At 35.3% G+C, this 24,359-nt stretch overlaps 1 protein-coding gene across 1 annotated transcript; it reads right to left on the reverse strand.

Annotated features, from left to right (window-relative positions):
• Positions 1–425: 425 nt before the first annotated feature.
• PI15 (peptidase inhibitor 15) lies at positions 426–24,359 on the reverse strand. Its single transcript, XM_003940695.3, has 5 exons — positions 24,060–24,359; positions 5,669–5,787; positions 4,214–4,346; positions 3,975–4,090; positions 426–561 (listed from the first exon to the last, which is right to left on the reverse strand). Exons 1-5 carry the CDS (start codon positions 24,330–24,332, stop codon positions 426–428), a joined length of 777 nt encoding a protein of 258 aa, XP_003940744.1. The 5' UTR covers positions 24,333–24,359.

Genomic DNA, 24,359 nt, shown 5'->3' on the forward strand with positions numbered 1-24,359 from the left:
TTACATCACGTATTATATGTCTGTATGCATATACAAATCCATACACATATATATGTATATGTATACATACACACACAGGTTAAATACATATTTTATTCCTTAGGAACATAATGATATAATTCCTTTGGAATGTAAGTTTTAGGATTGGATGCATCAATTGTGTTGTCATCACATATACAATATTTTAATTTAGGCTAGAGGTCAGAAAATAGAAATTGATGTTTCAAATATCTCAAATGATTAAACAAACATGCTAGACAAACACTAATTTATACAAAGGAATACTAAAAGGAAAACAAGATTATCATAAAATATGCAAAATATGTGCAAAATTCAATATATATATATATATATATATATATATATATATATATGTATGCCCATGTTCCCAGAAATTATTATATTTCCTGGAGGAAAAAGTAAACTTATTTAAACCAGTACAGGTAGTTTGATGTAACTCCTGGAAAACACAGATTGTCAGTACAAGAGCCCCCATAACTTGGAGGACAAGATGAACACGGTACCCCTACTTTATATGGTGCTTCCCCAATCCAATTGCCCCTAGAAGGGAAAACAAAAAAGACAGCATTAGTGCAACCCACCCATTTTTTAAACGTAGATTGTCCTTAAGCCATGTGTTCACATGTATTGACATGTGATGATCTGTTCAAGAAGTTGCTTTAGAAAGTCACTAAAAGTTATAATCATTTCTTATTTCAATTGTAACTTATTCTGTATATCTTGCTTTTAAAATATATTCTCTCTGGGTATTGTTGATACTATGTTCATTTACAGTTAAGGAATGAATCCCTACAACGCCTGGTGACACAGAGTCGTGGGACATCAGGCTCATTTCACTCAAATCTCTCTCCTATTACAGCAGCTTTCTGGAGCACATACTCAGGCCATATTCCCTTAAACTTACTCCTTTCAAACTCATACTAATGCTCATCGAAGGATGATTAAGAAAAAAATAGAATATTCTGGGAGACTTAAAAATAATGAAATGAGTAAGAAGTTATCATATAAACAAAATATATCATGTTCCTCATGATATATGTTTACAATATACCATGTTTATCATATACATTTATCATATATATGTTTACATATGTTCATGACATTTGCTTCTAAAGCTGTGAAGTATTTTAGATTCTCAATCTTCATAAAATGAAATGAGAAAAACTTCTTATGTGGTAAAATGGTATAAACCAATATACCATTATTCTCATATTAGGAGAACAATGTCTCTCAGGAACAATTAAAGGTGATACCAAAAGTTTTATTTCATATGCAAATTGATAGCTACTAATTTCTTTAAATTAGTGCTATTAGATTGTTGATAATACTGAACCTTTTAATTGAGTTACTTTGTATTGTCAGTATTTTTCTTTCACTGTATTGATGGTCATGATCATAATAATAACCCCAAATATCCACGTAACAGAGTTCAAAATGGCCATGATGTCATACTGTTATTTCGCTATTTTAATTATACAGGAGAAGTTAATAAATGTGTTTTCAGTAGTTTCATGGTAAGTAACTAAAATATGAAGAAATAGCAATATAAACAGCAATGTGAATGCAATTGAATCTTCAGGAGAAAATTTGGTTGTCATTGGTAAAAATTCAGAGTTGCAGATAAGACAGCGAGGTAAGAGGCTAAAATGTGAAACAGAAGGTCTTCATCTTCCTTAAGACCCAACTAAGACCGAGCAGTAACTCATAAAGTTTACCTACAGGATATGAAAATATCTTGATCAACCAGTCAGTTAAAAATTCAGACTTTAATCTATAAAATATCTATATGGGAAAATCTAGCTATAAAATGAAAAACTTGCTAATTATTCATATTACAAAGTGAGATGAGATTTTAAGACTGCCCACCTCTATTAAATTTATTCTACACTATGCTCTAAGGACAAGCTTCCTCAAGCATAATTTTGATGCCATCACGGACTTGCTCAAAAATGCTCAAGGGGGCTCATTATCTTATGAGTGTAGCTTACTTTCTTGTCCTATCCTGTACCATTCTATGTTCATAATCTTATTTCTCTCTATGGTTTTTTTGTTTGTTTGTTTTGAGACAGAGTTTTACTCTTGTTGCCCAGGCTGGAGTGCACTGCAACCTTCATCCCAAGGGCTGAAGCAATTCTGCCTCAGCCTCCCGAGTAGCTGGGATTACAGAGATGCACCAACACACCTGGCTAATTTTGTATTTTTAGTAGAAACAAGTTTCACCATGCTGGTCAGGCTGGTCTCAAACTCCTGCCCTCAGGTGATCCATCTGCCTGGGACTTCCAAAGTCTTGGGATTACTGGCGTGAGCCATCTCACCTGACCCTCCCTCTTTGGATATACCAAAGCTATAAAAGCGTATGGACCAAGCCAATGCAACATTAATTTCATATTTTCATTGGTTTTTTTCCCACACAATTTTTGGAGAACACAATTTTAGAAACAGAAACTTGGAAATAAAATTGTATTGTAAGTAAAATTGTTACATAGCGTATATTATAAACTTTTACATAAATCTCAGATTTTATTGCATAGAGGATAATTACATTCAAAACAGTGAATCAGTCAATTTATATACTTATACTATTCATTCTTTTATTTTGTGCTATTCTAATTAAATTCTCTCTCTCTCTCTCTCCCTCACTTATCTTTTTTCTTGTTTTCATTCCTCCTTCTCTCTCTCTTCCTCTCTCTTTTTTCCACGAAATAACAGTTAGACTTGACATAATTTTATATTAGCTTTAGAAGAATTATATTCAACGACCAATCAGGATTTTAAAACCTTCTTCATTACTTAGTTTCCAGAAAAATTGTTCTTTATTACCACTGAAATGTAGCATGTTGGACCTATAAAACAATAATATATCTCATCAATAATATTAGAAAATTATAACTGTTAGCCAAAAATGAATAGTTACATGAATGAAACAAAAATTTCTTAGACTATTTGTATTCTGCTTGGCCTGTTTGTGTCAGGGAGAAAGGGTAAAGTCTTCATAGAAAAATGCAATGTGTGAAACTAAAAATTTTATACAAATGTACAATTTTAATGCTTTTTATAATAATGCAGACACAGTCTGCTTTCCAAATCTTCCCATTCTAATAATTATGAAGAGGAGAACACAGGGAGAATCACTATTTTTCTAACTTTGTAAAAACACTGCCATTGGCATACTACCATATAAATGAGTAATGCAGTTATTTGTGAAGCATTTTCTCATTCCCTCCCCATGCTGGAATAGCTGGAGAAATTCTTTGTTTGAGACTTACTTTGGAAGACACCAAGAGTGTCATAAATCCTTTGCACATTTTGGTATTTATTCCAAATGGGAACAGAATTGTGTATAAATATTGAAACATTTTATCATCTGAAGAGTTATTGTAATCAAGAGGCATGTTACCAAATGTTGATAAATGTTTATCCTCATAAAGAATGTTCACAAATATGACCATATCTTATAATGTTTGACAAATTTCCATAATACATTTTTGTATGCCCTAGGATGAAATTGTGGATTTTTTTATCTAAAAAATAAGAGAAGGAAGAATGAATTCACTTTCAATGCTTTGCTAAAAAGGTAAGCCAACATTTTTGTACTGATAGATGAAAACATCATGGAAGATTTTTTCTTGATTTATTTTATATAGCTATTAAAAGTTTGTGTGGTACCGTGTTTATTTTGCAATTGTCATAACAGAAACATATGGTAAGGAGAATTTAGTGAGTCCCAGCATTTCAAATTGTTTTGCCTACAATTTTAGACTAGAATCCCTGTCTTTGTGAAAAGAAACCTTTCAGCTAATTGTTTTTCAGAAATACTGGAAGGATGGTGGATTTGAGGATTAGAGGCTATTCTAGCTAAGTCTTACTCACTTACCTGTCACAGATACATATCAGCTTGGGGTTATTTAACATCTTTAAAGAATCCAGGAAATAGAATCTAACGTGGTACTTACTTTGGGGCATAGTTGCATACCAAGTAAACTGCACGTCGCCAGACAGAACCCCAAACATTCATGTTTTGGCAAGTATGAATTGCACATCCTATCCGATTGGAAGTGGCCCAAACCATCTGTGAAAATAAACCAATATACTGTTACAGAAGTCAGAGCTAAGACAATGCATGTCCACCAAAATAGTATTAGCAAATACTTTAAAAGTACGAATAAAAAATTAACAAGGTAATTGAAATAACCTGCGTATAATGTGTGCACATGGGACCAAAACATCTCATAGGACATCTGGGGTTGCAATCCTGGGGATATGGAAAAGCATAATCTTTCACTTCATCATACCATGGCTTGACCAACTGGAGAATAGAGCGATATCTGCATATCAAGAAAAGAAAGACATTAGAGTACAGCAGTGGTAATATATAAGAGACTCATGTTACACTGGAAATGGTTCTTTTTGCAGATTATTCACGGTGACCCACAAGCATATCCACCCCTCACAATCGTGATCTCCATCTAGTCGGGTCCTCTATTCTTCCAAGTACAGCCAAGCATGGAAATGCCCAGGGCTGGAGCAAGTGACTCTATATTTATCTAAACATGTGTCTGGCCATTCCACAAAGAAAATGCAAATATTTTCAGGAATCATCAATTTCTTATTTAATCCAAGTCAAAAATTTCCTCCTTCAGAATTTTATAAATAATCCAGAATTAGATCTACCAAAATAGTCACAATATTAGAACTTAGTGCGTTTTTTCCTTTCACTCTGCAGTCTGAATTCTTTTAATTTTTTTTTTTTTAATTTGAGACGGAATCTCGCTCTGTCACCCAGGCTGGAGTGCAGTGGCATGATCTTGGCTCACTGTAACCCCTGCCTCCTGGGTTCAGGAAATTCTCTGCCTCAGCCTCCTGAATAGCTGGGATTACAGGTGTCCATCGTCATACCCTGCTAATTTTTGTATTTTTAGTAGAGACGGGGTTTCACCATGTTAGGCAGGCTGGTCTTGAACTCCTGACATCGTGATCCACACGCCTCAGCCTCCCAAAGTGCTGGGATTACAGGTGTGAGCCACTGCACCTGACCTGAATTCCCTTAATTTTAATAATAGCACACTTGATTTTCTTTCCCTATTTGGGGGAGATGGGTCTTTGGAGTGTTGGATAATGGCATTAGACAGTGGGAGAAAAATTATCCTAACAATGGGAATAGCTTTTCTCATAGCTGCATATACCTGCATATATATGTGTGTATAAATATATATATGTAAATACATACATTTTTATTTATATATTTATGTATATGCAAGCATATGCAGCTATGGGGAAAGTTGCATACACATGCATATGCACGCACACACACACACACAGTCTCTGCACAGTCACGGAGCTTTTTCCTGAGATGGAGAGGGCAGGATGCAGCACAGGCTTGACCCTTTCTAAGATACTGTGAAATCAAAAAAAAAAAAAAATGCTAAGAGAGGTTGTTCCAAGGGTGAAAAGCGGAACTGGCCCTTTTACCTAATTAAATAATTCTGAAAGCAATCTAAAATATTCATATGTGTCAAGCATTAGTACTTGACACATAGTGAGTATTCAGTAAGTACTTGATATTACTTGAAACCGATGTAATTCTCTCCTTGAGTTCATAATTAATAAAGCCATATGTGTGAACTGTATCAGTGAAACTACTTCCTACCTTCCAGTGCGTACAGATAGATTTTGGCCCAAAAATCTCAATAAGTAAGAAGGTCCATGGTCCCAAATGCAAGTAGCCGCCCATGCCTCTGCCGATTTTGCGAGATTTTCATCCCAAACCTGTAGGGGCAAAAAATTTTCAGCGTTACTGGATTTGCTAATAAACAAAAAGTAAAACGAAAGAAACAGTGTTACCATTTCCTAGATTTTTTTTCCCCAGGCTGGAGTGCAGTGGTGCAATCTCAGCTCACTGCAACTTCCGCCTCCGGGGCTCAAGCAATTCTCCTGCCTCAGCCTCCTGAGTAGCTGGGATTACAGGCTCGTGCCACCACGCCCAGCTAATTTTTGTATTTTTAGTAGAGATGGGGTTTCACCATGTTGGCCAGGCTGGTCTCAAACTCCTGGCTTCAAGATATCTGCCTACCTCAGCCTCCCAAATTGCTGGGATTGCAGGTGTGCGCTACCACACTCGGTTAATTTTTGTAATTTTTAGTAGAGGTGGGGTTTCACCAAGTTAGCCAGGCTAGTCTGGAACTCCTGACCTCAAGTGATCCACCCACTTCGGCCTCTCAAAGTGCTGAGATTACAGGCGTGAGCCACTGCTCCAGGCTTCCTACAGTTCTTTTAATTCTGGTTCCTGAAACTACTATAACTAAAAGAAAGCAAATTTAGACCAAATTATTCAAAGTTCTATAATACTATATGGTTATATTACAAAAAATTATTGCCTCTCAGTGTCATCTATATCCAACACTGATATGTTAGTTTTAGTAAAGAAAAGGTTAACAAAAATACTATAATTATAACTTGGGGACCATTCATCCTGACTACTGAAATTTGAATCCAACTAAGTCTATTGGTTTTCCTAGAGATAATTTTCACAGCCATCAGGAGCCATGTTGTTAACATATTTCAAGAAACAAATATGATCCAATTTATTCAAATTGATTTTACCAGAATAAACTATGTCTAATTTTACATTGCAACTGATATGGTTATACTCTATTATGGTATAAAAAAATCCCATAGAGTCAACATATGTAATGTAATTTGAATCATTAGTGGTAATAACAATAATACTATGAGAATTTACATTTTTGTTGGTATAAACTGGAAACAAACTAATAAAAGTAACACTGCTACACAGTGTTATAAATACACGGTACTTTATGGTTCAATTAAATGAAATAAGAAAATAGCAACTGTTGCTTTCCTTTATAGAGGAAGCTAAGTTAATAAGGATGTTAGTGATGTATGACAAATTTTCTTCAATTGAAAAACATCATAGGACAAAATTTGAATGAGCCATGGATTTAACGTACATTAATTATATTAGTTACCATATGGATTGGCATACTTATTTCCATAGCTGCAAGAGGAAATCAAGTCAAGCATTTGTGGACCTGCCAGTAATAAATCAGCTCTAAAATGGTAATCTATTTTCCGGCAATTCGTAAGGTACAAAAACACAAAACAGAGAATATTTATAATTCTTATACACAGTATAGAAAAAGAAGTTTTAAAAAAAATTTTCCCTAGTGGTAATATATTTAATGATGTATTTAACTGTTGAACATAATTATTTTAAAATTGGTATCATAGTTCAATGTCACAATCTGATTTCCTAAATTATTTATAATATTTATATATTATTCTAACTGGAAAAAATAGTGTTTGAATTGTGGCTAGAGAGTGGTAATTGAGACCTTGTATGAAGAAGGAAGCAACCGTTTTATAATCATTCATATTTACATGGAGATAATATAAGGAGTTATATAAATGTCCTGCTAATCTTTGCTGTTCTGCTTTTCCTCCATCAGATTGTGTTCAGCTAGGTGAGGATTAGTAGCTATGCAGTCTCTGTAAGTTACAAGCTTTCAAGCAAACTCATGGGAATTCTTGACCATATCACTGATTCATTTTCCTCAAGGATAATGGATTGCATAGATTTATTTAATATAACAACATATTTAATTGAAAGAAACTGATTTAGTGACTTTAAAATAAAATTTTTAAAAAAAGATGAACTCTTTAAGAGAACCTCTTACTTCAGGAGGCCTACTTTCAAAAGACATTTGTTAGTTACTGAGAAATTGTTTTAAATTAGGAAAAACAAAGTCATCTTACATAAATTGATCTAGGATTCTATAAAATAAACTGACTCACAAAGTTCATATAAAAAATGATAGTATTCTGGGGCTGAAATGAACTTTAAAAAAACATTTCATTCCATTGAAAGTTGATTTATCAAATATTTCTTCTTTTGACCAAATACTAACAAAATGTTGATTCTCAAAATATTGATTGCAGTTCAACACAATACAAAACACTATAATTAATTTATAAAAGAATTTCAGATGGAATAGCATCAACAAATTATGTCCCCTAAATGTTCTTAACAAATTGTAGTTACTTGGGAAAAAGTACATGCACACATTCCGCACACATTGAACTAGAGTGTGCACTCAGATCTATAACTGCTAAAAACACTTTCCTATAATCTTATGCTAAGATATCAGCACAGCGTCCACACACAGTGCTGATCGGGATCAGTGACTAATCAAGGATCCTCTTCTCTAACCCCAGTTGCACTGCTAAGGTCATCTGCAACTGAGGCCAGGTCAATTATGATCTCTGTCTCCCATTTAGCTCATCTGTAAAATGAGATTGAATGAGGTCATCTCCAGGGTTCCTTTCATCTTTAACTTCCTGTGACTTAGATACACTGGAGTAGCCCTAGCAACAGAGCCAGGAAGATCTATGTTGTATTGGCCTGGGACTTGCTCAGTTCGGGCCTTTTCCATATCATGGAGAAAGCAAATCTAGATTACTTCTGAAAAAATTAAACATATTCAAGACCTTTCTTTTTCCTTATTTCACTCTCTATGTGTGTACCAAAACATCGCACTGTGTACCTTAAATAAGTACAATAAAAAATAGATAATAAAAAGAAAAAATAAGACATTTAACAATTTTTAAAGTAATTTACCGTATGTAATCCTGTCTTTATACTCAATCATATATTTAAAAGCTAAATATTGCATATGTCAAAAAGATAAACTAAAAAGTTCATGCCTGAAAAAATATCTTGTATCATTCTTTGTTAGCTATTATAAGTAATTTTGATATGAAGAAAATGTGTTCACTGACATCCACACTTTTAGGTATTTCTATGTACAAATATTACATATTGGAGAAGGTAGTTACAGGGAAGGAAGAATGATTGCTTTCTGTTACTGTGTTTCCTTTTAGGAAACTGGGAGGGTTTCTACCTGTCTCCATGAACCTAAAGGAAGGTTCTGAAAAGTCTGACAGGTACTGGTTAGGTCTCACACAAAGAGTGGGTTGACTTTGCCTCCATGTGGAAGATAGGACTGACCTACCCTCTGATGCCCACTGCAGGGGATGTCAGAGGGCCCCATGCTCTTTCTTGCCTCTGTCTCCAGGCAGAATTCCCATCTACTGGAGAGACAGGGGAAGGTCTGGCTTGAGTAGTGAGAATTTGGGAATTACATTATATCCTCTGGTAAAATTAATTTGGGACTTACATTATATCCTCTGGTAAAGTTAAGACCTACATTTACTTTCTCTGTCTTTCTCCATTGGTTACAATTCCCAGGGAAAGATGGATAAGTGATTTATCCCTTTAGTCTCCAATTATTTAAATTTATTAATATGATGAGATCTTTTAAGTCTGAAAGTGACAAGCAATGATAACTTCATTTAATAATTGTTAGAGCCATATGAAGAGAAATTGATTAATGGATACAGAGTTTGATAGAAAAAATAAGACCTAGTGCTTGATAGAGAAATAGACTATAGTTCATGATAATCTAGTGTATATTTCAAAATAACTAGAAGAGAATATTTCAAATGTTTCTAGTATAAAGAAAAGACACAAATTTAAGGTAATGGCTATCTTCACAAATTACATCAATGTACTAAATTATCACATATGCCCTAAAATATTTCTATTATGTATCAATAAAAAATTTTAAAAAATAAGAAACAAAAAGTATAGAAAATTTCAACAAAAAAAAGTGGGGTCTGTAAGAACCTATGATTAACTATTTCCTATCTGGAAGCTCTAAGTTGTAATGAATGTTGCCAGTGTAATTATGGGAAATATTTAACAACTTATGAAAGTTCAGAAAATTAGGATGTAAATTGTCTAAACATTTGACTTAATTTATTAATATCCAGATGTTAATAGGCAATCTATTCGACAAATTTCTCTGAGCGTTTGTAGCATTCATTAAAAAAAGTATTTAATGTAATATTATAAAAATATTATACTCTACAGATGTATCAATGGAAGAAAGAAGGGTACAGGTGTGTACTTATTTCTATGAAATGTCTAGTAAATATGCAGCATATTGTTATCTATGCTTGGAAGATCTAAACACCTAATATTTACGGATCTCTTATTAAACCAGATTCAACATTCTGACTTCCTAGTTCTTATCCCTCTAAATAGATATGGTATTTCACAGATAATTTGCTCATAAACACTTAAATCTTTCAACTTAAAAATGAGGCAAAATTAAGAATATTATGCATAAATATGCAAAAATATCTGTAGGACCCACTAGAAATTATATATTATGATTAAATTAGATAAATTTTAATTTATCAAATTTAAATGGTTCATAATGGTGTCAGAACATGCATGTGCTAGTAGGATGCCTTATTGCTTCCAGCAGTTTTCTTCTATTCTTTTTTATTAAGAGTCATTCATTTGGTCCCCTCATAAATTGACTGATTTAGCTTTGGACTAAAATATTCACCATGAGCTATTGTACTTATAAATAAATTAGAGAGTTTGAGATAGACACAGTACGTTGTCTGCTAAGCACAAGAAGTTGAAATCACATAGTCAAACTAAAACATGACACATATCCAGAATTCAAACTTAAGTCATTTAAATATCTAAAAGAGTTGTGATCCTAAGAGATAGAAGGAATATGAAAAGAATGCAGGATTCTCATCAAGTTCAGAGATCTTTAGAACTTGAGCTGAATACAAAATTGAGTAAAAAATGCTGCTGCATGGGCAAAGGTTGCTGACTTCCATAAGTAGACAGAAAAAGTTGATGATACTGATCCAAACCAGGTATGAGGTTGTCTTATCAACTGTTTTCCTGTTTTGCGATCCTCAACATGGTGGCAGCCAAGACCATGAAGCATGCTGACATCTAAAGATGTCTTAAATCCCAGCCACTATCTCTGGCCAATAAGAAATGCAATAAGAAATGGAAGGCAACCCCCAAAATTACTTGGGACTCTGCTCCTAAACTTTATTGAGATGACTTTTTCCCCCTTAATTGGGTAAGATCCTTTAATTCCAAATATAAAAATTAAATGTAGAAATGTTTTCAAAGATAAAATTTAAGATAAAAATCCAAGCAATGTATGTTCTCACTTATAAGTGGGAGCTAAATATTGAGTACACATAGACACAAAGATGCAAAAAGTAGACACTGGGGACTACTTGAGAGGGGTGGGAGGGAGGAGGGCAACAGTAGAAAAACTACTGGGTGTTATGCTCACTACCTGGGTGATGGGATCAATTGTACTCCAAACCTCAGCGTCACAAAATATACCCTGAACATGTAACAAACCTGCACATATATCCCCTAAAATATAAAAGTTGAAATTACTTTTCAAAAAAGGTTAAAAGAATGGACTTTTGGGGTAAGGAATCTGGGCTTATTCAGTATTACTAATATATGTAATGGTTACAAAATGCTCTATTGCAGTAACATGTTAGTCTTACATTTTCAACTTAAAATCTATAGGCATATAAATACTTGAATTTATAATTTTACATTGAAAATGACAAGACAATTTGTCAATTTTTTTCAACAATTTTGCAAAATTTAGGTGAACTTGAATCACTACATTTCTTAGAATTATATAACTTATTTAACTATATGGAAAATATCAATAAATCAATTGAAATACTAAAAAAAATCAAATCTATTAAACCTATATATGCAGTTTAAGAAATTTAACTTACAACTGGTTACAAACATTAAATAAATGTGATTGTCAAAACTTGCTACACTTATAAAAAGAATAAAAATTTACAAAGTTAAAATTTTAAAGAAAAAACAAGAATATTAATTTTGAAAATTAAAATGACATTTGGGAAGTCCATTCTACACATGGAAACCATTTTGAAATACACAAAATGCTAAAAATAAAAAATATCAGCCTTTGAATTCTGGGGGATAGATTTACATTTATTTTCATGGATGCTGTTTAACAGTGGCATCAGAGACTATATGGCATGTTCTATAGACATTTATTTTTTCTTGGACACTTATGTGTAATTTCACATATACAATATAAAAAGCAAAGGCATCTTACATAGACAAGATTTTATTTTAAAAATAATTTAGCTAGGGCTATTTGATCTTTTGCTTAGATTGAGAGAAGAGTGCTAACATACAGAAGTGAGAAAAAGCCATTAAAAAAATTAAGCGATGCCAACATTATTTTCCTTTAAAGCAGCCAAAAGCTTAAAAGCACTTCATAGTCATGATTGCGGTTCTGTTTTAAAATTAGTGGATTTATCCTCATTAGATAGAAATACTTGTGAAATGCCAAGTAAGGGAAACTGACAGCTGAATATACAAGAACTTGAGTTAGTCCAGACAGGAGGGCAGCACTGAGCCCTTGTTAGTCCAGGGAAGGGGAGGGTGGGGCAAAGGAAGAGAAAGGGTTTTTATAGGAGAATTTGGGAGTGCTGATTAGATTAATTCCATGATATTAAAATAGTTCTTTGTAAGAGTAGAAGGAGAAGATTAAAGAAACTTGATTTAAAAAGCATTCCCTTCAACCGCAAAAATAACTACGAAATATGGCACTATATTATGCATCTCAAGAAATATAAAGGTGAGAGCCAAAGGATTTTTGTAATGTTTGAAAAAAGATAATAATGTATTTCCTTAAATAAGATGAGTACTATTTTTCATGTAAATTTCTTTATCTATGAAGAGATGATGTAAGATGTACTATTTTTAGGGGCTCTGAATTGAATCGTTGCCAGCAGCATAAAGATCTTAAAAGCACATAGATATTTGTAAAAACCATCTCTTGAAACATTTTCCTATTCAAACTGCTATGCCATTCTTCTCCTTTTTTTCACAACAGAATTTTTTGAGAGTTGTCTTCACTGGAAATTTTCAGTTTTGCTTTTCCCATGTTCTCTTGAGCCCACCCCAGGCAGATTTTCCACCCCATCCCTACTCCACCCAAGCAGCTGTCTTCAAGGTCATCAAAGGTCATCTCCTGGTCATCACCTTCCTTGGTCTATCAGCAGCTTTTGACGTGCCTGACCACCTGCTATTTCTGGACACACTTCCATCCCTTGGTTTCATCACCCTACACTTGCCTGTTTTTCTCTGGCTGCTTCTTTCTTCTCTATCCCCTTGCTGAGTCTTCCTTATCTCCAAAGCTTCTGTGTGCTGGAAAGTTCCCAGGGCTCAGCCCATGTCCTCATACCAACTTCTGTTTTTTTTCCATCCTTGTTTCATTTATGTTCACTGCCCAGGTAAACTCATCCAGTCTCATGGACTGAAGCACCAACTGATGGTATTATTCCAAATTACATTTTTAGACCTTTCAGTTGAATTTCAGGTTAATTTATTCAACTATCTACTTTTCCAAAATTGAAGTCCAAATATTCATAACCTTACCCCTATCCCTCCAAACCAACTACTCCTGCAGTCTTCCTGGTATCTGAATGATAATGCCCTTTCTCTTGTCCAAGAATCAGCTAACTATGGTGGACAGGCCACATCATTCCCACTGCCTGTGACATATTGTCTACGGTGTTTTCTCACTACACAGGCAGACTCAAGCAGTTGCAACATAAACCATGAGACCTGCAAAGCTGAGCATATTTACTATGACGCCCTTTACAGAAAAAGTATACTGATTGCTGTTCTTTATTGCTCAGGCCAAAAATCTAGTCATCTATTCTATTTTTTTATAGTCTATATCTGCCCAGTGAGCAAATCTTATTGACCCTACCTTCAAAATACTGTATATCTAGAATATAACCACTGATCACAACCACCACTGTCACTACCTTAGTCAAAGCCATCATCATTTGTTATCTGGATTATTAAAAGAAACTCTACTTTGGGAGGCCGAGGCGGGCGGATCATGAGGTCAAGAGATTGAGACTACCCTGGCCAACATGGTGAAACCCCGTCTCTACTAAAAATACAAAAATTAGCTGGGTGTAGTAGCATGCACCTGTAGTCCCAGCTACTCGGGAGGCTGAGGCAGAAGAATTGCTTGAACCCGGGAGGCAGAGGTTGCAGTGAGCTGAGATTGTTCCACAGCACTCCAGCCTGGCGCCTGGCAATGGAGCAAGACTCTGTCTCAAAAAAACAACAACAACAACAACAACAAAAAACTCTAAGAGTGTGCTCAACACAGCCTTAATATATAAATTAATTAAGGAATAGATGAAAGAGAAATATATTTTGAGAAAGAGTATTTAAATAGCTTGTTGATTAAAAAATCAAGGAATGAAATTTCTAGTGTTCTAAGTCTATACATCATTAATTGTGCACTGTGAAACCATATTTTGGTTAAGTGCTTTGTAAACAACATTTGAAGTTTTCTTAATCAATAAAGCACATTCCAAGTAAGGGTCATTTCCTGTTGTAGATATCTATAGCTCACCCATAGTACCCACATGTTTTCTAGAAGTAAGTGCTGAATGATCAAGTGAAATAATGTGATAATATGAAAATTGTTCCCAGAATAATTTTTGTTTTAACCTATTAATTCTTGCAGTATATAGACAGATAGGTAGATCTTTCAACCATATAATATTTTTCTCAACTCGGTTTGGGATTCTGTACCATGACCTCAAAGGACATTTTAAAGTTCTCACCAGGGAAATAACTCTAGAATCTCCCAGGGAACTCCTGAGAAGGCAGATGTCTAGTTCGATCCTGAACATATCAAATCAAAATTTCAAGGTCGGAGACCTTGAACATGTACTTACGAAGTGGTTCTATGTTTACAGAAACTCCAAATGGCTTTATAAATTGAAATACCTAATGTGACACATGTGAGAAATATGTATGAAACTTTCTGAAGATCCAAAATTCTTTAAAAGATTTTAAAAATTCTGAAGTAAGATTTGAAGGGATGGCGGTAAGGTTGTGAAAATCTGGAGCTCAATTTTGTAAAAGCACATAGGTGAATAAATTAGTTTGAAATTCAACTGAGAGAGCTATAAATATAATTTGAAATATCATCAGCATATAAGCAGTATTTCAGTTCATAAGACTGGATGAGTTTACCTCAGCAGTGACTATAAATGAAACAAAGGTTAAAAACTTAATCCCTTTCCATTATAACAGCATCGTCTGCATTTAAACCACACATTTATTTGACCTACAAGCAGCTTAGTTCATGAGAATGTGAATCAGCAAGAGAATGTGGCCACTGACTCTGCCAAGTTAGCATTAGGATACCTCCACAGAAATAGAGCAGTTAGAGAGTAATTTGTCATATAAATCCTAGGCATCTCACTGTCAGAACACACACATGTTGTAACCCAACCAGAAAGTGCAATCAGTGATGGGAATTCATTGCTCAGGGCCTCAGGGCTTCCAGGTCCCAAGATGATCTCACTGTCACTGTTCATATGTGCATGTGTGGAGTAAGGGCAGGTGGGGAGTGTCCTGATTTTCCATTTCCTTAATAATAAACTTCTTACCTTTTCCAGGATATTCAAAAATCAAATGTCTTTGTGTAGCTTCCCCTGACAGCTTACGCTGGCAACATCTGGATGGGAAGTTTGTGTATATGTTTAACATATGTGTAGGTGTTTAACACAAAGGATATGGAGGCTAAGAAGGGTTTTGGTAACTGGATTCAATCTATGACATAAAGGTTTTTTAAGATATGAACCCACTTCCTGATAGAGTCTAACAATCATCCCACTTTCCAGGAAAATATAATTCCCACCAGCTATCATTTAATACTGTAATTATAAGCCAATAAGAGATTTCTACATGTGTTTAGTTTTTTTTTTTTTTTACCAACTCTATGTTGTATTTTAAGAACTGATTTCTAGATTGTTGAACTCCCCTGTGGTACTCCAGCAAACCTCATATCTTGCCATTGCCCACTTGGTCAGAAGAATTCAAATGCCTTTCCACCTACCTACAGCCTGCTGAAAACATGATCTCTCTGGAATGCAGAGATAGATTTGGTAGAAAGTTCATATTTAACTAAATTATGAAAAGTGGATTTGATGCACTTTTTAGTAGAAAACAAAATTGTATCCTTAAGTAACACTTTGGAACTTCAGTTTGGAGTGTGTGGTGTGAAATTTTAAAATATTTTATGAAGGATTTAGTCTAAAAACAACTTGTTGGGCATTCTTCCATATTTATGTCAAGAAAAAATGCTTGGTACCTGATTTCAAATGCTATGGATAGCATAGACTGGAAGAATTCAAATCCCATCCTTCCAAGCCACAGTCTAGGTTGTATTTTATGCCAAACATCTCTCTTGACCATTTTAAACTGAGAGTTTATATCTTCCATGCCCCCTTCATACTGTTCTTCAGAAATTCTTATAGACAACCAAGTATCTCAAGTTCATAGCTATTTAATGGCCATCGACTACTTAGTAAATGGTTTTCATAAATACTAAATTCATGACACCATTAGGAAAAAAAAGAGGAGGGAGGAGGGATACTTTCTTGCATAATTGTTGAGTAGATTCCCAGGTATAAAATAATTAATCCCTGCTGTCTCCATGACTCTACCCAACTTCTATTATGCAAAGTGGTTTATTTTGACTACCAAAGAATATTTCCATCCAAAATTCTTTGTAGTAGAAGAATGTTCCTTCCCCCACACTAGCTACTTTTTTCAATCCCCACAGGTGTGTGTGCTGAGTGATGAACCTGCAGCCACTAATGGCTTCCAGAATTCTGCTCCTTGTTTTGTGTTCTCTATCTCAGAGAAACTTAATTGTCTTTATCAAAAACGGAGACATCCTCCTTGTCTGCTTCACCATATAAATTCCCATTCTACTTTATCATGTAAACTACTTACTCCTATGGATTTATACCTTCATATTTCACAGCCCTACTTTATGTTTTTTAACATCCTTATTGCCTTAAACATAGCAGAGGTTTTGATTCTACCTCACCTAGACTACCCTAACAGCCTCTTGACTGCATCTTTTCTTCACTTCTTTGTTATTTAACTTCCCTGCTTAAAGCCTTCAATAACTACCCTGGATCTTAGAACGAAATTCAAACAAGTTTCTGGGTGCCTTCCTCAACTTGATCGAACACCACTCTTTCTTCTATACACTAATCCAAGCCTCACTCAATTTTTATCCATGTCTCAAGTGTACCACGTACCCTCTTAGAACATCCACCTATACCCACTATAAATTCCTCTTTCCTTAACTCACTCCTGAGTTAAGGAAACTCACCTCTTTCCTTAACTCACTTTATCTTGTATATTTTTTATTTAAAATCATTCCTTCGGGAAGCCTTTCCTGCCTTCTTACCCTCAGTCTACATCTGAGCTAGGTCCTCCCATGGGATCCCAAAACACCCTGTATTTATCCTAGTTCAGCATTCAGCAAGCTGTTCTGCACCTAACTTGTCTGTTCATAGTACTTCCTACCAAAGAGGGTCCCTTTGCTCCCCACTGGCTCCCTGAGCACACAGTGCCTGGAACATGAGTAAAAATTATGGAGTGAGTAAAAATTATGGATTGAATATTGCATACCCTTGACCCCCAGAGCACCACAGTCACACACTCTAACCAGAAAAAGTTAAAATACCTCATTTAATTGTTCTACAAATAGTTATTGAGTAATTACTGCATATTCTCTGTGGAGCAAACATGATGTTAGGCTCTATAAATATTCAGCAGGAACACAATAAAATTATTTTTCTACACTGTTATATGTGGTCAAATGCCACTTTCCTCCAAAAAAACTGTGTCCGATACTCAGAAGTACAGTCACCACCACCTATGTGGCCTACCTGCAATCACAGCTTTTCTGCCTACCAACTGATGATGAGGTTCCAAATCACATCCTGTTATTGCTACATTTGCATTTTTTAGAGCCTATATTGAAAATGGTGACAAATGAAACATTCTTACCTTTGACTGGCTCCCTTTGGTGAGAGCAGAGCAAAAGGCAAGAACCTTTAAGGTTACTACCTTCTTCAGGTGTATTCAAGTGATACTAAGCAATGTGCACCTTGGAAGAAAATTCCTACAAAATGTGCCCAGTCTCTTTTTGAAGCCAAGACATTGAAAAGGTTTTACAACTAGGAAAGCAGGAATGCAGAGTTCTGAATGTGCTGGAGAAATGACTCCTGCCAGCAATTGTTCTCAGTACACTGCCTGCTGGCAGGGGCTCTCAGAAGGCCTTCTAGTGGTCATGAAAGCATGCATTGGAGAGATTCCGATTATATGTGTTAAAATTCTCATGTTTATAGCAAGAAAATTGAGTTATCCTCCCCAAATGAGAGGAAATGTGCCATGTGGGACCATATACGGCTTTGTTAAAACAGATGTACACATGTATATATAAGGACGGACACTACAAGTGTTTAATCAACTGCTGAAGAAGGATAAACAAAAAGTAGTTTACCTTATCTACATTCTCTTCCACATGCAGCCCAAATAAACAAAATCAGCATTTTTCTTTATTCCCAAGTCATAAATTATCATCCTAGGCAAATAGTTCGTTGGCTCTTCTCAAGCATGGATTAATCTGTTCTCCATTCATTCAAGTCACGCTTTCTGTTACTTTACTACCTGCTGTGCTTTGGTATGCAGTATTTTTCTTTTTTCCAAAAAACTATAGGAAGCCTTATTTCTGTAGCACTGCAAATAATATTTGCAGGCACCAAATAAGATAGATACTGTATTATTAATAGAGTTATTTTGGCTTCTTAAAATTACGTGGGTTTTTTTTTTTTTTTTTTTGGTTTTTGGTTTTTTTGTTTTTTTCAGTTTTAAGGTGATCGGGTCATTTCCATCATTATATTCCCATTGTCCCTCACCTGCCTTTCCACCACTCCATGTCGTCTGTGAAGACTGCCGTCTCACGCATGACACTTCCGGGAGTTGTCCTGCCTGCCGCTTCATGCTGGTGCAGCTGTGCGGTTCTTCCTTACCTTTGCTTGAAGGACTGGCATTGCTTACTCAGGGGTCACCACCTCTCTGGTCACTTACACTGCCAATATCAGCTCCATCAACTGCCAGGATCATTTTTCTAAAACACACCCTTAACCTGCTCCAAAACCTTCACAGTCTTCCTAATTGCCTTTGGAATAAGGAATCCTCAATCTTTTCTCAAACTCTTAAAACATACAGCTCAAGTGTAATGGTTTTCCTCTGCTTGACATTTTGTTCACGTATTGCTTTTCCTGCTGTAACAGCCAACCCTGCCTCTTCCTGGGCAACTATCTCACATGCCCCTCCTTCAAGGAGCCTTTCATGATCTGCCAACTAGAGATTATCACTCCCTTCTTCAACTCCTCCATGGTATTTGTCTGCATCTCTTTTATTGCATCAATCTTATGCAGCAGTGTATTATACGGAATTATATCCTTAGTGGGTTTTTCCATTTGTTTTGTTTTTACTGTATTGTTTAGACTTTAAAGACAAAAATATTTGTTTTCTTTGGATTTCTTTCTGTCATGGAGGGACCTCAAAGTTTTTCAAATTAATTTCTTCAATGGACTTGAATTCAGAGAACATCCTACAAATTTTACTCTATGTGTGGGTCTTGCAATTTTATTCTTTTGGAGATAATTCTTATTCTAAGAAACTAGTGTGGTTTGTGGTTTAGAGTCATGGTTTAAGCTGCCCTCAGGAAGAATAAAAAACAGCTGGTGTCCAAGGAGCTCTGGAAATTAGTCAATAAACTAATTGTAGAACAGAAGCCAAGAGTAGAAAGTTTTACTTGCAAATTTTAAGTGCTATCTATATTATTTCTGTGAAAAGACACTGTTTTAGAAAATTAAATATTTCAAAAAAATGTTTTTTTTCTTTTTACTAAAATCATGGACAATATAATTGAACAAAATATTATACGACTGTAAGATGAATGTCAACACTAGTGTTCAAATTGCTTGTGCTTTAGTCAAGTGTATACTGTTTAATATAAGCATTTACTTAAGGAAAGTAAAACTGATTTTAAGGAATTTTTTTAGAATCTAAGAAAAACTTTTAATTCAGGCGTGGAATCAAATATTATTATAAATGATGAGAAAACTCTATTAAATCATTTATAATATCAAAATTGATGCTAATTATAAACATATAACAGTTCACAGGGATTTCAACTAAATACAACAAACGATGGTCGATCACTATCTATATACGAGAAATTGCCTAAGAAAACATAAATGAATACAAAAATGAATAAATATAAACACAGCACCCAGAAAGCTCAAAATCAGGAATTTTGCAAGACATGCACAAGTAACTGTAACTCACTTGAAGAAAGCAAGCTATGGGACCATGAAGTGCTATACCAGCTCGAAAGTAGGAGAAATCACTTGTGGTCATGGATATAAGAAGCTTTCTGACATCAAAAGCTTGAAGGATAGGATTGTAAATAAAAAGATAAACTAAAGAAGAGATTTCAGAGGGAGAGAAAATGGAGTGTTAAAAGGCTCAGGGAGTTGTAGATGAAAGGAATTACAAATCAGGCTGTGCAATTAGAAGAAGCCCTGAGCCAAAGACCATCTTCTATGAAGTTCCCTTGGGTGATATCACTCACTGAGGAGAATTTGAACACACGGCTGGTGATCAGAGCACATATATTTGTGAGGTATCAAGTGAGGGGTGTCCTAAGTTTCCGAGGTACGTAGAACAGGTTACGAACTCTGCTATCTTTCACATGCTCACAATCCAAATCAATGTTGAACAAGTTTAACTAAAGGTAACAGTGTCAAACTAAGATCTGCGTTTTCTGTCTAGCCTAGAGAATTAAAGTCACTTATAGTCCCTGCTTCAATCTCCAAGCCACCTACTATACTGTATTTCCTTCCAAGTTCCTCCGAATCTTCATGAGGAATCGCGATGAACGTTTTCCAGTGGCCAATTTACTCAAAGAGTCCTTCTAATTTATGATTTCACTCAGTTGAGCACATTTTTCTAAATGAAGTGATGGATGTTCTCCCCTTCCGGGCCCTTGTCCAGACTCCTTACTCTACCTCTCTTCCTTCATCTATGAGAGTGGCTCACTCCCTCGCCCATCTCCAGGCCCTTTCAGTGAGCTCTCTTCCTTGGCTACCTATTAAAAATCAAACCCTTGGCCGGGCGCGGTGGCTCAAGCCTGTAATCCCAGCATTTTGGGAGGCCGAGGCGGGCGGATCACAAGGTCAAGAGATCGAGACCATCCTGGTCAACATGGTGAAACCCCATCTCTACTAAAAATACAAAAAAAATCAACTGGGCGTGGTGGTGCGTGCCTGTAATCCCAGCTACTCAGGAGGCTGAGGCAGGAGAATTGCCTGAGCCCAGGAGGCGGAGGTTGCGGTGAGCCGAGATCGCACCATTGCACTCCAGCCTGGGTAACAAGAGCGAAACTCCGTCTCAAAAAAAAAAAAAAAAAAAAAAAAAAAAAAAAAAAATCAAACTCTCACTACATCCTCTGTATTTTTCTTCATAACTTTATCACCTAACATACTATGTAACTTATTCACCTGGCTTATTGTCTAATTCTCTACCCAGGGAGCCAAAGCTGTCTGTCTATTTTACTCATGAATGTGTCCCCAATTATATAGCCTAACATATAGTCAATGCTCAACAAATATTAAATATTTCATAAGTATTAAATTAACAAATACATCGGTGAATCAAATATATGCACTCTACTTACATGAGTATTTGAAACAAGCCCTATTTTACTTTCTAGCACTTAATGTTCTCATTATTTATACTGAATTAAGGAGAGTTTACAAAGCATCTACTATGTAATCAGCAATGGATCTCTAGTTCTTACAAAATAAATCATATATAGTGGTTCTGATACTTGAAAAAAATTAAGAAAGGAATAATAAACACAGTATGAAATTATAGGATTTCAGAAGGCATTTTAAGGAAAGAAAGAAAGATACCTTGACATCTTCAGGGGTCCCGCTATGGGGCATTTCCTCAATGCAGCAAGTGAGAAATCTTCCCCAAGAGAAGCATGGGCTTTGAAATTACACAGACCTAAATTCTAATTCCAGCGGTACCATTCATTATCCTTACCACCTTGGCCTGGTCATTAACATCTCGGGTCTAAGTGATTTCACTTGTGAAATGAAGATCACAATGTTAACCTCACACGAAGAATGTAAGCTATCAAATGAGATCATCTGTGGAAACAATTAGTCAAGTCCTTGGCATACGGAAGCAATTAAATAAATGCATGTGGAATGAATTAATTCTTGATAAGTGAGGGAAAATAAAGCTAGAAAAAAATGTGTCTTTTTTCATCCTACTTCTACTGTGTTTACCTAACTATGCCTTTCCTCATGGTGAAACCGCTGACCTCAATAAGATAAAAATAGTGAATTGCATTATTTGATTGGTTATTATATGTACTGTTATTCTCATTTTATAGATAAATAAATTGGGTCTTAGACATGTTAAATACCTTGTGCAAGGCCACAAAGTAAGCAGCAGAGTTAGGATTTAAACCAGATGAGCTCGCCTTCAAAGCTGCCTCAGTAGTCTTGGTCCTCACTTTAGAATCATGTGATTGCTGCAAATTCTCTAAACTCATAATTGGGATATTATGCCTTTCTGAGCTTGTGTGGCATCTTAGGCATATTTCTTTCATAATTTTTAGTAATTTAAAAAACACATTTATTCCTCTACTTTTTATATATTTACATCACTTTCTAAAAACATCTCTTTTGTATGAGTAACTGTTTCTGCCTTTAGATCCTGAATGGGTTTTCACTGGGCATCTTTCACAAGAAGTTCAAAGAAACCCATCAAAACTAATGTTTGTTGAAGATCTAGTTAGCAATAGGCTCTGGTCTGATTATTCCTCAACTCATACATTTATCATAACAACCTATGTGGCAGACACCACCTTTATCTTCATGTTAGAGATGATGAAAATGAAACAATGTGGTCATTAGTTCATTCAGCATATACTTCAGGACTAGGATTCAAACCCTAGCATTTAGACTACAGAACCCACATTCTTAATCATGAGACTATATTGCTCCTCACACACCAGGACTGATTACATCTTCTCTTTCTTTATAAATTCTAAAATACGCATTTTCACAGAGTCTAAATTGTACTTCTTTGAACTATGACTCTCTTACATCATTTAGCAAGTTTCTAGCTTTCCTGTGACATTGGCATCTGCAACTAGCCAAAGTTTTTAATATAAAACTTATTTATATAAAATAAGTGAATCTAGAATATGATAAAAATCCCAAATTTTAGTTCAGCACATATAAAACTGTTACTGGTACCACCTCCCCTCAGCCCAATTTGGAAAAACCATATTGATGGTCTTCATCGCCTTAAACAGGCTCCAAACTATGCTCTTGTAAGATGCTGGATCATAACCTTTAAATCATAACCTTGCATAAATTCAAAACCAAATATAAACTTTAACAAGACCTTTTCCTTTCAATACTAAATAATTTTTTTTTACTTCCTAAGTAAAATGATTTAAACATTGTCTATTTTTAAGAGAGAGCAAAGAATGTGTTCACAGCAAGTTGGAACAGTGTGCAAATCCACTGGCTTCACTGTTATCTGGATGGAAAAGCATTAAATCACAAGGAGAAAAAGTCAGCATGTTCTCTTAGAATACAAATAGATTAGCGTCAGAAAAGCTTTGTCCAAGGAAGGGAAAAGATACCTACCCAGAGAATAAATCATGCATATGAAACCTATAATTTTTAAAAGTATTTTCAAAAAATGTCATAACTGATAAATATGACTATTAGATAAACACAGAAAATGTTCATGTGACATTTTTTAAGTGGACTTTTCAAATGTGATCAGTCAATATACCCCACTCTTTATCTATGATTCTTATATAAGATACAATCCACCAGTAGCTATGGAACTCTAAGAAGAAAGTCTATGTATATTCTGTCTGCCTGTCTGTCGGTCTCTGTCTCTCTGTCTCTGTCTCTCTCTCTCTGATTCTATGATGCAACAGTACTAAACATTATTAGGCACATACAAATCTTATGTTAAGATATGTAAAAAGTCCATATACCCTGATGTATAAAAACTCGTGGTCATTTGAGCTTCTGCTAATGTACAATTGAAAGCTTTCTCATTCCGAACTCAAAAAAAAAAAAAAAAAAAAAAAAAAGAGAATTCTTCTTCTTACCATATATTCCATATTTGCTGCTGGTGGGAACACTTTGCCCCGAACTTGATTATGATAATCAAGAATGGCGATCATGTCATTCTGCGAAATGTAGCGCTTCCGCCTGGCTTTGGGGATATCCGCCGAATCCAGTTGTGCTTTCAGAGCTGCTTCAATATCAGTGAAATTATTGGTTGGCAGGGATGAGTCAGTGGAATTGAGTAGGACGACGGTACTTGCTTCACAGAGAAGAGAGAACAGGAGTGCACTGCCGACGGCAGAGACTGCTATCATTTTGAGGGGTGGAGAAGAGGCCACCGA

This window comes from Saimiri boliviensis, chromosome 15 (assembly GCF_048565385.1).
Source record: "Saimiri boliviensis isolate mSaiBol1 chromosome 15, mSaiBol1.pri, whole genome shotgun sequence".
In the NCBI taxonomy this organism is placed as follows: Eukaryota; Metazoa; Chordata; class Mammalia; order Primates; family Cebidae; genus Saimiri; species Saimiri boliviensis.